The sequence below is a fragment of the Acipenser ruthenus genome, chromosome 28 (genome assembly GCF_902713425.1).
Source record: "Acipenser ruthenus chromosome 28, fAciRut3.2 maternal haplotype, whole genome shotgun sequence".
NCBI classification, from domain to species: Eukaryota; Metazoa; Chordata; class Actinopteri; order Acipenseriformes; family Acipenseridae; genus Acipenser; species Acipenser ruthenus.
Window position 1 is genome coordinate 16223094 of NC_081216.1, and position 15710 is coordinate 16238803.

Genomic DNA, 15710 nt, shown 5'->3' on the forward strand with positions numbered 1-15710 from the left:
CCTGCAGAGTTATGTCTGTCAGCGGTCACAGATCGGAGAGCTCCCTGCAGAGTTATGTCTGTTAGCGGTCACAGATCGGAGAGCTCCCTGCAGAGTTATGTCCGTCAGCGGTCACAGATCGGTGAGCTCCCTGCAGAGTTATGTCTGTCAGCGGTCACAGATCGGAGAGCTCCCTGCAGAGTTATGTCTGTTAGCGGTCACAGATCGGAGAGCTCCCTGCCGAGTTATTGGGAATTGTCGTTAGAAAATCGAAAGCGCTGGAGCAACATCTTCACGGAGGAAAACTCCACAGCATCGCCAAACAAAAAAATAAGAGCCGATTAAAGCAAACCCCCTTCCTGCACTTCAATGCCCCCTTCTGCAACAATTGACAGCCACTTTTAAGAATTGTACAGTTAACGGCAACATTCAAATTAATGTCTATGAAAACAAAATTGCAACTCAATTAAAGAAAAGTCTTACCCGAGTATCAATAATTCGTAGGAACTATTTTCTTTTGCGGAAGGTTATCCTTCAAATGTCTTAATAAATCTTCAGAAACTATCTATTTCTCTTGTATTTATTTATATTTACGTTAGTAAATCCGTTTTATAAAAGCATTAAGGTATGAGAGGGCATGGGTTACTGTGTATATTGTCACTGCTTGGTTGGTAACAACGCACCAAGCAGTGACAATATCCACGGTAACCCATGCTTTCTTGTACCTTAATGCTTTATTATTAGGAGGGTCACGGCAGATCCAGGTTACTTCAGAGGGTGAGAAAATAGTTTTAATTTAAAGTAGTGGGCTGAAATTGGTGATTTTTTTATGCTCTGGCCCCGATGCTATGATGTGCTGGGATGAACTTGGGTGTTTCATATTTGCATATTCAAATATTCTTTTAATTTGGAATTCACTGAAGAGTTAAAAGTTGTTGTCATTTATGCATTTTCTTTGCATTATATATTTCCCTTTACAGTTGATCTTTTTGATACAGTCATTTAGAAATTCTGTTATATGAACGATTATGAACATGGTCATTTTGTTTGTTTGAATATTAGAATATTTGCCCCAGTTCTGATGTAAGGTAATGGCTACAGGTACCAGAATACATGATTCTAGTGAAGTCTGCCTTTGTTATTTGTGTTTCCGTAGCTGGCAGGGTTGCTGTAATCAAAATTTTCATATAACTACAGTGATTATTACACCAAACAAAGATTAGTCAATCAGACCCTGCCTTTGGGGAGGTTTCCGAATGTTAAAGCTATCTGTTTTCAAGGTGTGTGGAGGGGTAAAGAGGACTCCATTCTGAAAATGCTACCAGTGACACCGTGGGAGGGTGAAGCAGCACAAACATGTACAGTATCACACAAAGGGAACGTTCAGGTACTGTAGTGAACCATCCAACCCCTGTTGCTAGGTTTCACTCCTCTAGTGGTTGGACTTTTCTGACATCTGCTTATTGAAATAAATATCCAAATTCTGAACACGTTTTCACATAAATGCTTATTTTCTCTACGCTCTTTTCTGTCTGTGAGCTTCTTCAGAGAAGTTAAGTGACAGATGCTCTCTTTTGAAAATATTTCCTAAAAAACACAAACATTAGTGGAGCAGTAAACTGTAAAAAAAAAAAAAGGATTTAAATTAGTGCTGCTAATTTAAAATGATTTAATCCGATTAATTTCAAGTTTCATATTTAACCAAATAAAGCATTAAAGTGATTGTATCTAATATTCCCTAAATCTTATCTGTGGTGCACTTACATTCGTTATATAGGTCCAGTTTAAAAAAATAACAAACACATGTTCTAGTGACATATATTTTTATTTTACATCTGCTACTACACCTGGTTAAAGAAATATCTGCTTGCAAGCCATCCTTTCAGATAGTATTGTACCCGACCTATAGAAAGTTCTGTTTTCTCTGTCTTATTCGCAGGAAATATGTTACACTTCCTGGGTTATTTCACCTCAGTAGTGTCTTCTGGGTAAAGATACAAAATGAATATAAACAAGAAGAAATATACAAAATATAGTTTGATAACTCTTAGATTTCATACCAATACCAAGTAGCCCTCTTGCAGAAAGTACAGTTAAAAAAAAAAAGCTCAGACGTTCATTAGAGAACTAATGATTTCACATGTGTTTTCTGTGGTAACTAAAGAAGTCACGTCTCACAGTCTTTATACACATTTTATCTTGAATTACAATTATGTAAAACCCTTTCCACTTTCCAGATGTTCCCTTTTACAGGTAGTTTGACACAATAAGTGCTTTGTGTTCATAATATAAACCCATTGAAATTCTCCTCAATTAAAGTGGAACAGCTTGTGACTGCTTTATACTGCGGCATTACCTCTGAGTACAAAGTGGAGGTGGTAGACAGCTACTATACTGTACTCTTCTAAAGGCCTTTGTGTTCTTCAGTTCCTGAAAACAAATTACACTCATGGGCTCTTTTTGAATGTGCTGGGAACATTCTTCAGGATTTTTGTTTTAATGCCCTAGCTGTTAAAGACTTGAATTTCCTGAGGTAGTCTCTCCTACATTTCTGTAAGAGGAGACATAAATCTCAAGGATACAGGCATTTATTATTAATACAGTACAATCTTGCTTGTCTGACTAAACCACTCGTTGTTACATACACACATAGTTGCCAACAGTGATCTGTAATTGTCACTGTAGAGTTTCTGTGTGGATTTGTGCAAAGCATTGTTGCTTTGTTTTCCCCACAAAAAGCCTGCGATGGCAAGTGCCTACTCGGATGCAGTTTGTTTTGCATTTTGTAATAGGCTTTGTCTGTAGTACGGTACAGTTGATGCCAGTTAGCCCTTCCTATGTGTCGGACTACTGTATATGATGATACATTTCTAAAATTAATACATTAAATATGTGTTTGGTGAAATTTGTCACATGACTGGTTATATGTCTAGCATATTAAACGTTTGACCACGTCTTTAGAGTATACATTTTAAACTTCAAAATTCCCATCCCTAGTATGTAGGATATTCCTTTTTTTTTCTGCTCAATAAAGTCTAAGGGTTTGCTGGCATAATCTTGTAATAATCGCACTGCACCTGAAAAGTTAAAATCTTTTTTTTTTTTTTAATTGAGAGTAGATCAGATACTGTAATACAATCCAAAACATCTATAGCAGAGGCGTTCTAGAATTTAGTCCGACCCCTGCAGTCTGTAGAATTACTGCACCCTATTGTTTGTTCTCTTTGGCAGCTTTGTAACTGCTGCTTGTAATCCTTTGTCTGGTTGAACAGAAAACCCCATTGTGTTCTTTTCAGTCATTGCTGTAACTGTGCCAAATAACAACCCAGCTATCAATGTTAAAGGAAGTCATTGCAATTTGCTTCCTCAAGAGTGTGCTTTTAAGAGTGTGTATCCTTTGAGAGAAACAAACCTTGCAGATTACTATATTTCATTTTTAGGTCGGCCAGGGTGTCCTCGGCTCACTATGCCCAGCGACCCCTGTGGTCTCGCCGGGCGCCTGCGGGCCTGTAAGTTGCCCAGAGATGCGTTGTCCTCCGACGCTGTAGCTCTGAGGTGGCTGCATGGTGAGCCTGCAGTGTGTAAAGAAGCGGGCGGCTGACGGCACACGCTTCGGAGTACAGCGTGTGTTCATCTTCACCCCTCCTGCTGGAGCCAAGTGTTATCACATAAAAAATAATAACTTCATTATTGAACATTAAAGTACTGTGTTAAACAATATGTCAATAAATGACAAGATTATGATTTCCATTACATGAGAGTAGGTGTTAACACTTCATGCTGATATTGGACTTTCGCCAAGATAAGCACCAACTAAACTAAGACATAGCGTCTTTTCCTGTAAACTAATGTGATCCATCTGCATTTCCTTCCATCTGATGATGTAAATATCCTTCTGCTTGGTGTTGATGGCTGAAGTGTGATGCTGGCTCCAGGGATCAGCCCATTTTGCCTCCCTGGCGCATTAGCACACATAACGGCTGCAATGCTGGCTCCAGGGATCAACCACAGTGCGGCCTCCCTAGCGCATCAGCATGACAACCGCCTGGACTGAGCTGAGTAGGATACTTCTATGTGGTCTTCAAGTGGGCACCTTCCATCCTTGGTGTTTCGTGGACTAATCCACGACACCTTAAGAGAGCTCGACAGTGATTCTGGCGTCCCAGCATCACCCCCTTCCGTCCCCTACTCAGCTAAGCCTAGCTTACTTACCTTCCTTTACGTCAACGTTGCTTTCTTTCTACTGTGATTGAGATCCCCAACCAGAATCTTTTCGTCTCAACCAGATCCAGTTGCTGCTCCTCTCTGCTGCTTCAGATAAGTTCTTCACTATGCGTTGCAACTCTTGACCACTGAATCCGATGTCTCTGAGAAACCGGGTTGTGGAGTGTGCCACAAATTCTCGACATCCCAACTCCACTGGATAAACCTGGACTCTCCATCTTCGCTGTTCTGCTTCAGCAGCTAGTTGAGCGTACCGAAGTTTCTTCTTTCATACGCCTCGTCCACAACATCCTCCCATGGCACTGTTAACTCTACCAGGTGAGCAAGGCGTGCTGATCCAGACCACAAGACGATATCAGGTCAAGGTTAGTGGAGGCAATCTGAGGTGGTAAAATAAGCTGTTGTCCAACATCTGCCAGCATTTTCCAGTCTCTAGCAGCTTTCTAGCAAGTTTTGGTTTTAATACCTTTTCTTGGAGGTTGCTCTCCTGGATGGAGGAGTGTTGTTCTTCATGTGTTATACATTGCTGGAATTGGTGGCAACCTGTTGGTCATGCTGCGCTTGTCTTCAAATGCTAAGGCCAAACATCGCAGCACCTGGTTATAACGCCAAGTAAACCATCCTTGGCTAAGACCCACATTACATCCTGTCAAAATGTGTCTTAATGTAGCTGGTGATGAACACAAAGGATACCACAGATCCTCGCCTACCCATGAATTAAGGTTCTGTGGTGATGGGAGAACATCATATGTTGACCTGATGAGGAAACTGTTCCTGCTCTGTTACATTATCTATAGGTCTCGCCAGCCGATCTTGTGGTGTTCCACACTTTCCCATCTTGTCCATTCTCCTGCTTGGCCTGGGAAACTGCCTTTACCCACCTCATCCTCTCCTCCTGCTTTTGCACCTCATTGACGCTTTCTCCGTTGAGCTGGGGCTGCTTTGTGCCATGCAGAAGGAGCTGTACTGAGGCCAAAGCCTCCTCTTCCATGCTGTACTTGCCCCATGATATCACTGATACGAAGGGCAGCCTTTGCATCTTCCACAGCTTCCTTTGGTGCCCACTTCCAGTTTAACACAGGTGCTGCCTCCCTCACACATTTGTTGTGTGACTCTACCAGTGTCATTCCCAATCGAACCTTGGTACACTTAAACTCCACGGTTAGAGATGAATAGGAAAGCATTTAGCTGACATATCATATTTATGATAAAATAATATGCTGAAAGATTTCCTTGTGATATTTTAAATAGAAAATCAAAATAAATAAAAAAAAAAGCTCATTGATTACAATTAGTACTCCATTATAATTTAAAACACGGCTCGGGATTTGTACAGTACACGTTCTTGTCAGCCTATTCACAATTATTATATGACAAGCATGTCATTTTCTTTCTGTTTGGGAAAGGACTTTTATTTCTGTTTGTTCATGAAGGTGATCTCGTAGTAGTGAGTAGTTGTTTCTTGATGTGACCTAGATGCAAAGAAATGCACAGAGTAATTTTCTTAAGATATTAGTTTGGTTTATTCAATATATGCAGGGAATCATTTTCTTATTACAGAGCAAGCTGATTCAAAATTGCATACAGAAACAAGCTCTTTAATACCCATTTGCACCTGGGGTTTTCCCTCCCTGTCCTTTGTGGGTCCAATCACCACGGGACAACACCCTGTGGGTTACACCTGTGGAGGGTTCCATGTGCAGACACAATGACGTGTCGTGTGCTAAAGTAATGTAAACATTGCTATTGCAGAAAGTAAACTGGTTCTGGCTTGATTGTGTTTGTTTTGTACTTGTTCTTTTGTGTTCTCACACTATACCTCAAAGATGCAATCTTGCACCTATCAGTTTCTTGTACCTTCTCTGCCACTTTTTCTTCAAAACTAACAGAATGTACAAAACTGTAAATGCTTGCATTTTATATTGCATTAATAATTACATCCTTTGGGGTTATAGGTGCTGTCATACAAGTTTTGACCTTTCAGTAAAGTGCCTCACTTATTTTGTGATTCCCTCCACAAAAACAAAAAGAAGAAACGTATTTCCTCAATAACTGAGATTATGTTATAAATCCTATAAGCCTTTCATTTTGTGGTGTATTTTTATTTTTTAGAGGGATTGTTGCCAGCATCTTGGTGTTCTTGTGCTTTGGAGTAACGCAGGCTAAAGACGGACCTTTCTCAAGACCCCATCCAGGTAATAATAATCTTTGTTATTAATTATAATAAGAAGAAGAATAAGAATGCATTTACTGTCATGGTCTTGCATATTAACAGCCACAAAACTATATTGGATGTAAGCGGTAGTGTACCGAGTAACAAGTAAAAACAAGTATTTTTCCAGTTCAAGTTATTACTCATACTTGTTTTTAAGGCTTTGTTAACACTCAACACATTTATTAAAAATGATCAAAACCACTATCTGATAACATTAAATAACTGTCTGGCCACTTTCTGATCTGATGGAACAGCTGTGTGAATGCAAGTCACAGTGACCTACTTTTTCATGGTACTGACCCCTGCAATGTGTTTTATGTCACAAATAGACAGTTCTGCTCCGTTCTGTCTACATTTCTCCAGATAGTTAAGGGATTTTCATGTGTGTAGATTAAGCATGTGAACACACTCATTTCCTGTATGTGCTACCAATAACAGGTCTGTATTGGTGGTGATCACACACCGTATGGACATATGTAGGATGGAAAAATGGGATCGCCTCTCCGAGCAGACTGTAGTGTACTGTAGGATATTTGCAATTTACCAGTCAGGCACCTCACCTGATGCACATTTTGTATTTAAGTGACCCTAGAGGGGTGTTCGGCATTATTTCAATACAGGATGTTATGATTTTTAACACTTTAATATCAGAACACATCTCCTGAATATTACTACATTGTTTTTATAGGGTATGTTATTTTGCTGACCAGGCCATATCATGGCTGTTGAAATTCACCTGTATGTAAATCCGGTCCTGTATGTAAATCCAAACTTAGTTTGTGGTTTCTGGAATGACAATTTTAGAAACACATTTGCATTTGCCATTAAAAAAAAAAAAAAAAAATTAATTAGAAAATATAATTTGGTACTGAAGAAGTGTGCCGCACAGATGAAGCATTAATGGAAAAGATGTCCCCGGGCTCTCCGCACAGCAGATTTAACATGGAATTCCCAGAATGCCCTTCTAATATGTCAGCGCTGCTCAAGAAGAATGGCTCTTCTTTTCTCCTGTGAGGGGAGGGTAGGTCTTCATCTGTTGGTGCTTCAATACTAGAATTTATCCAGAGATTTAGTTGGTTCAAAGATTATTAGATTCATCAGTCACACACATTTACTTTATTCAAATACAATTTTAATAAAAAATGAGTCATATTTAAATGTATGATTATGCCTTTACTAAATGTCTTTGTCCTTGTAATTCCTATTTAACTGAATATTTTGGGTGTAGACTTCACTTCTTTATCAAATGGGATTTGCCGAATAAGTAATTCTCATACTTCAGCTAATTTAAAAGGTAGTGGTGTAGCAATACACTAATTTCACTATACAATGCGTATCGCAGTATGCATCACAAAAATAATGAAATACTCATTTACGTGTACATATTTCATAATGGAAAATGTCAGATATATGAAGTGTTGGCAATATTATAATATGTACGATTCCCTGGAATTCTTCTATTGGTGTCATGTACATCAGCACCCTGGCTCCTGCTTGACTGTTTGGGCAATCTTGTGGAAAATTCAAAATCTGGCACGTGGTTAGCAGAGGCTGTCATTGTGTGTTTACTAAACCGGAATCACCTTTTTGATAGATTGACATGTTTGCATACCTTTTTGAGGAGGAAAAAAAAACCTTGTTATACCTGTGGTACACAGTACTGTCCTTGACCTGTTGGGTTTAGCAGCTCACATCATATGGAAATAATATGAATTTACTAAGGAGTAGCGGATTCAAAATTCCTGAGGCGGTAAAAGGAAGCTTCTGTTTTGCAGTAAATGGCTTTTTAATGATTTGTACTACTTGAAAATGTAAAAGATGCCTTTTATGAAACTATTACTATCCTTAGTGCTGTGCTAGAGTATGCTCAATGTATAAGTTGACCTCATACATAATAGACACCCACTTCCCAGTCAGTAACTCTAAATTAACATCAATATATATAGACCGGATTCTGCCAGGTCAACGCCCTGGTTTGAACGATCTGCAGCTTTATAGTTTAATGTTTGTTTTGTGAAAAGATTGGAAAAGACAAAACAGTGGACATACTGCAGCAGCTTTGAATTGTATTTCACCAGTCACCACCAAGGATACAAGTGTGCTTAGATAAACAAGGATGTATTCTGTATTGTAGGGGTAGTGAGCTCAGTGGTTTCAGCGAGTTGTGCCTGGTGTTAGCAGCTGGAATTTTTTCACTTCTGATTGTGAAATTAAATCTTCAGTATTGTGGTGGTCACTTGGCCACCAAGCTGGGAATGCCACATTTGTTCTACGTGATATTTTTTTATATCCAAAAGGGGATTTCAGAGGTACAGATTAATGGTTACAATCTTTTGAAGCCAGAGGGGATCTTTTAAACTAAATGAGTCATCAGGACGTGATGACTGAAACAGCAAACCATATTCACAAAGTGAACCTAAACAAGAGGAAGATTACATTTAAGATCACTATTATTGCAAGTTACTGCTTAATACTAAACAGTTTGGACTGTACTTTGTACCCCATTGTTTGAAACGGAGAGCATGTGTTTCAAGCCCCTCACGTGCCTGTATTGTAATTGTAAGCTTTAACTGGCGCTTGCTCTTGAATACAGCTCAAAGGTGTTTGATACACGGACACTCGAAACCTCAGTTCTGTATCTACCCTTTTAAACAACTTGCTTACAAGACTTTGGTAACTTGAGACAACATGTTCTTAGACTGCTAGCCTTGAAATCTAACCCATACTTGCCTTGACTTGTATCGCATCACAAGCTTTCATTGATGGAATCCAACATACTTGTTACATATACACTGTGGGATGCAAGGTCAGTTTACTCGAATGCAGAATCTCTGGATTGTTGCAGAATTAAGGGATGGTAAATTTATTAAGTATTTAACAAAGAAGACCACTTGTGCATTTTGAGCATTTTAAACGCTACATAGTCAGCCGCTTAAGCAAATTGAAACTTCATCCTGGATATCGGAATCCTGTAAAGATTCCTCCTTTTTATTTCGTCACTTGTCTGTGACACTGTTTGTCTACAGCACTGGCGTTCCCCTACCCTCTCTGACACGACATCTGTTGAGTCAGGACTAATCACCATGCCAACACTCTCACACAGGAATCCACAGAGCCAGCAGGGAGGGCAGAGTCTTAGGATGTTTTTATAGGAACTGTGGAGATTAAAGACTCCCACTCCAGCATAAATTAGTCTCAGCCAAGAGATTACGCACTTGGAATAGTTGTGTTTCATACAGTTTATAGTACAAAAGCTTCAGGTTCACTCCCATTTCCAACACACAAAAAGCTGTGCAATAGGCTACTTGTCTCGGATGAAATCGAATGTCATCAGAACACACACAGAGGAAGGCTGGGGCTGGAGCCATTCCAAGCTTCCTTGTATTGTGAGTGCCAAGATCTGTGGTTCAGAAACAGCTGTGTCATGGCTTTTTATTCTGCTCTTCAGTGCGGTAGATGAAGCTGTGTACTGACCCTTGATATTGTGTGACCTACTTAGCAGAGCTTTACAGTGGTCCCCTTTTATAAGGTGGTCTTTTATACCACAGAACCAGTTACAAGGCTCCCTCCCATTTCCCCATAATGCCATTTCACCAGCACGTTCATGCTCATTATAAGGCGGAACACATATATCTCGTAACTGTGGCTACCGCCTACAGTGTTATAAAGGGGGAGTGCTATAATAAGGCTTGTCAGTAACATACATTCCCCAGCTAAATGATGCAAATGTGCATTATTGATGTGAAAATTACAGGTCTCCTTATTATGCAAAAACAAAGACATTTGGTATAACTGTATCCATGTCTTAAAATGGAGTGACTAATGCAGCCTCTGATTTCAAACTGTTACACCACCAATAGTTATTATGCTAAACAACAGTCTTTTCATGTAGCTCAAGTCCTTAGTGAGTACAGCTGCCTCCACTACAGTGGGAGATGATACATCTACTGTATGGAATGAATCTGCAATGTGGAGGACTTCACCAGAGTCAAAGAGAAAATAAAGTCTTGGAGGCTGGTTTAAAGCTGTGGTTAGTTCCCCATTAAAGTAATACGAGCAGCTCACAAAACATCCTCTTTAACTGGGGAGTATCTTTAATTGTATGGGGAGTATCTTTAATTGTATGGCAGGAAAAAACAGGCTGACAAAATTAGTTCTTAAAGTGGATGCAGGAAATCCTGTTCAATTACATGTTAACCCCAGGTTGTGCAAATGCGCCTGGCTTCTGCTTAAGAAAATGAACAGCCAAAAGGAGAGTTATCCTTTAAACCACTGTGCATGGTTCAGTATGTGTGCCAGATGACCTGTGCATGGACTTCAAGTTATGTAATCACTAGCATTAGACTTTAACACAATATTCTGTGTATAGAGTATGACATAGGGTGCTGTATGATGCAAGATGCTACACACCCATAGTACATTTCCACTTACACCTGAAGAAGAGACTGTTGCGATCTTGAAAACTAGTGTTTGTATATCATAGTTAATCTAATAAACGGTATTGGCTCTTCAAAAGTATTACCAGGATTGCCTTGATTAAAAGAAGAAAAAAAAAGGATAGTCTTATAGTGATACAAGCCATCTAATGCTACCTATCTGATACAAAGAAACTTCACATGGCTGTATCACATCAATATCGGTGCCTACTCCAGTATATATGTAGTATAAAGTTATCAATATTATCTCCAGCAGGGATGGACTATCCCCGGTCCATACATACGTACGCGGGCATTACAAACTTGTATGTAAATCATTTTTAATGTAAATCTAGAGAACCGCTTATGCAATTGTGTTGAAACTTTTTAGGGCTTTTCCACAAGTGTACAAGAAGCCTGTCGGCGAGCTGCTGGCTTCTGGAGGACAAAGGCCAGCCCTGCAGGTGTCCGTCTGAGCTTTTCATGCGCCTGGCCAGTAGGGTACACTGTAGCACGAAGAGGAGAAACATACCACCAAACCTGACCTTTAGTCACCTTTTACCCTTGTAGTAAACAGTTAGGGTCCACTCTAATAATATCCTTCTTTCTATCCAGTGAGCCAGTCTGGCCCTGTGGAGATCATTTAAAACCCTTATTCTGCAGATCAAGATATTGCTGAGGTGTTGGGTTTTATTATTTGCAGTGCATGTGCTGCTGTGCTGCTGACTATGCACAGGTTTTAAGCAGTACGTGTGTACTTGGGATGTCTCGCTAGTTAATATGATCCTCGGATGAATGTGGGCACTTAATAAAGATAAAGACAATTTTCACATTCAAAAATATACCGTAATTGTCCTACTTTAGGTGTGGTTTTAATGTAATTCAAGTGGACTAAATTATGCTACAGCTTCTTGGAATTTAGAAATAACCTGCCCCTTAGGTCAAACAAACCCTGGAGTTATGTTGAAAAGTTTACATTGAATGTAAAGCTGTAAGTGATATCAGATCAGCCTTAATCTGGTGTGATGCTGTAGCTGCAGCTTAGTTTACACAAGAAAGTACATTCATAACCTAGTGGCAAACAGGGAAGCATTACATGTGCCATCTGGGTAAAGTATCGTCGGTGGTTCTGTGAAAATCATGACTCAAGCACAGTGACTTTGTGGCAGACTGGTTTCAAGGAGGGAGGAAGCTTGCATCCTTAAGCTTTAAGCAGTAAAACTAATGTTGGGGATGTAAAAAAAAATTCTGGCGAACTGCAGTATGGAAGAATTTTGTAAACTGACTGAAATAATGGCTGTGTTTTAATATCGTCCTGTATATTGATGTGTTTACGGAATAGCAACTGTGAACTCTTATCATGTCTGTTTACCTAATTCTATTAAATTGCAATGTTGGCTGTCTTCTTAAAATACCATTGTAAATTAATTAGTGCTAATGTAGACTACAAGTGCATTTGTGATGGCCTTTAGAAAATATATACCGGCTCCAGTTAGGCTTGAGCTGTGCAGAGCGAGAGCACCTGGACACCCCCTGCCTGCTGCTCAGTCCTGGGCTTCTGCTAAATCCGCTTATGTGTTAGTTTTGTGATGTTTGTGATTAGAACCACCAGACTTGTCTTGTGACATGAACTGGTTTTGGACCCAGATGGAAGTCATGTGAAGGGCGTGAATTTAGCCTGAAATAAGAACTCTCCTGTAATTCTATGTCTCTGCAGCTTACTGGAGATTCTGGCTGTGCGTCAGCGTGGTGTATGAGCTCTTCCTCATCTTTATCCTCTTTCAGGTAGGTTATTGCCAAACCAAGAAAAAATAACAGATTTCTGTCTCGCTTGATATCTCAAATCCTTCTACGCATACCATTAAAAGATTAATGTTGCTGCACAGTATAGTAGACTCTTTATTAATGCATTTTATTCATCATTATCTATACTTGAAGTCCCACAGTAAAGCAGGGGGTTTTGTCATCTCAACACTTGTTCTGTATTGTAATATTTATTTTTCCAGGTTATTGGTGAAATCCTGATAAAGTCAACTCTGGTTAATGTCACTATTTTTTAACCGTCCCTTTGAAGTGATATAAAAATGGTTTGACTGTGACATTTGTTCTTTGTTTTAAGCATTTACCTAATAGTTTAATACTAAAGGTTGTTGTTTTTTTTTTTTTACTTCACATAAGAACATTCTCACAAAGCCAACAGAAATGTTTTCTCCACGGTTCACTTCCAGTGTTACAAGAAATCTGTCCCTTGTTTAATTTTCCTATGAAACATTTGTTCCTGTTAGGACAATCTTTAATCAGAAGAATGACATCCCTTTATTATCCAGTAACATCTTGCAGGCACAACATTTGTTTTTTACATTATAGATAAAACATCATGGGGTCTGTATCAATAAACTGTGGCAGGTCTTAATACCACCGCCATATATAAAGCAGTTAATAATAACCCAAGACAAATGAGCTGATAAAATGTCAAACCTTTCATTAGAATCTCATCCTTCTCTAGTGAGAACAAAGACTTTCTCTGACATTAATCTTTTTTTTCAAGACTGAACCCCTTAGGTATTGTGTGTGGGATTTATGCCTACAAGTCATGGTCAAAAATTAGATATTTACTATGGAAGTCGTTTGACCTTAATGGAACTACCACAGGGTACATTTACAGAAATGAACTTGATCTATTGCCACGTCTTCCTATGTTTCATCTTTTTTAATGTGAGCACCATCTTTAAACAACTTAAGTTTTCAGTTTGTTGTATGAGATAAAGTAAATAAAATATTTGTTTGTTTCAAAATGGATGCAAAGTAGGAAAAGTCACCTTAAAATGTGCAAATTTGGGGGTCTACGTAACATTTTAATCAAATGGAAAAATAAGAATGTGACAATAGGCAAGTTCTGTTCTGCATAAAATACAGTATGGTACAGTAGTTCTATTAAAGGTGCAACAACTTCCATTATCAATATTTATTTTTTTCTGTCACTTATAGGCAGAATCTTATAGACCCTCAATACCAGACCAGGCTATGTAATGGCAAGAAGGGTTGAAATAATGTAAGACGACCTCCAGGTATTTCACACATTGGAATATTCTTTCCGTGAGACAAACATGTGATTGAACTCAAGCAAACCCCTGATATCTGTTCTCTCCCAGCTGAGCGCAGTATCACCACAGAGTGCTGTAGTGCTGCCCGGCTGTAACTGAAGTGCTGGTAGCATATTGGGTATCTAATTGTGAACGAGGCCCAGGTGAGGCGAGATTCTTTGGTTTGGCCTCCACTAGTCTAGAATTCGATTCAAACACAATTAGGTTACAAATGGAGTTCTCAGACTGGGTGCTCTTGCTACTCTATAGAGATTTCAAGTAGGGTTTACAAGAAAGCTATTACTTTATCGTTGCTGTATCCTGTGTTCTGTATCGCAGTATTATGTTCTTCTTCACACATCACGCATCAACAGAGGACTTTTTTTTTTTTTTTTCCTTCTGACGTTTATTCAGGAACATTGGCCAGGAAAAAAGATTCCTTGCCGTGTGTCCAGTTTATGCTCCCTCCTGCAACAATACTGGTGCTCTGCTTGGAATGAGTGTTGTATTGTTGGAACAGATAACCAACATTGTTGCAGGAGGGAGCATGATCTGGAGACACAGTAAAGTTTTTAAGATACATTCTCTGTGACTGCTGCAGAGTAAACATTGAGGAATGTATTCCCCAGGTGATCTACGACCCATGCTCAGTATTCTGTTTCACAATATAATGCTGCAATATGGACAACATGGGCTACAGCAAAGGGAAAGTAATGCGTTTCCTGTAAACACTGCCGGGTGCTCTGTAACACTTTAAGAAATGCATCTTTCTTCCTTAAAATACAATCTACTGTGACATATTGGAAACATCGAAACGGAGCGAAGCCGAACAGCTTTCTGCTTTGAAAAAAAAACTAAAGAAAGCCTCAATCCTGAAAGCAGAGTTTTTGCTCTTCCACATATTGATTTTAAATGTGTTGCTTCCAAGCACATCAGTTCTGTATCCATTAATTGGTGTTTATTTAGCGCTCTGAAAATTACAACTCTACTTCTTTTGAAGCTTAGAGGCAGCGGGCTTTGACCCAGCGGGCTTTGACCCAGCGGGCTTTGACCCAGCGGTTCATGTGGTGTACACCATCACTGTTGAACTCGGAGAAAATAAACACAGCCAACTAAACAAATAAAAGGATCTCCTAGAAAACATTAACCACATTGTGTCCTCGTCACCTAAACCTTGTACTTCCATGTCCTGAAAGTGCAGTGCATTTATTTATTTATTTATTTATTTATTTATTTATGTATGTAATTTTTTTTTGCAATGTTTACATTGTAATTGCATGGAACAATTTCACCTGCTGCAGTACTACAGTACCGATAACATCAATGCATGACAGTTATTCATATATTTTTAATAAATCACACACCCTGATAAAGCCTTGACACTCTGTGACCCCACAATGCGCTGGGAGGTATATTAAGGGATGTTCATTTCATGGAATTGGTGCAAAGAGGATCATAATAACGAATAATGCAGGTGGTTCAAGTTAAACCCAGACATACTTAACAGGATTGAGAAAAATGTCTGAAAAAGTCATGCACAATTCTGGCACAGTGGATGAGTGCATTATCATCTTGAAATTAGCCCTTGCCATCAGGATACAAGTGCAGCCTTGTTGGGTGAACCTGATCTGCAACAATGCTCAAGTAAATGACAGCATTGGGTCAGCCTTCCAGAGTAATCAGTGGACCCAGTGTATACCAGGAGAACATGCCCCAAACCAGCCAGGGCAATGCCAAATCCAATTGGGTAGTCAGGGAATGTACAATCCAAACAGACTGCAGCCAAGTCTATGT

General features: G+C 39.3%; 1 protein-coding gene across 3 annotated transcripts in view; it reads left to right on the forward strand.

Annotated features, from left to right (window-relative positions):
• Positions 1–15710, forward strand: part of LOC117435009 (phosphatidylserine synthase 2-like) — a 50357-nt gene that overhangs the window by 13810 nt on the left and 20837 nt on the right. For all 3 annotated transcript variants that reach the window (XM_034057847.3, XM_034057846.3, XM_059002733.1), the window contains exons 3-4: positions 6316–6398; positions 12551–12618. In XM_034057847.3, coding sequence (XP_033913738.1) covers positions 6316–6398; positions 12551–12618 — 151 coding nt within the window. The remainder of the gene's footprint in view (positions 1–6315; positions 6399–12550; positions 12619–15710) is intronic.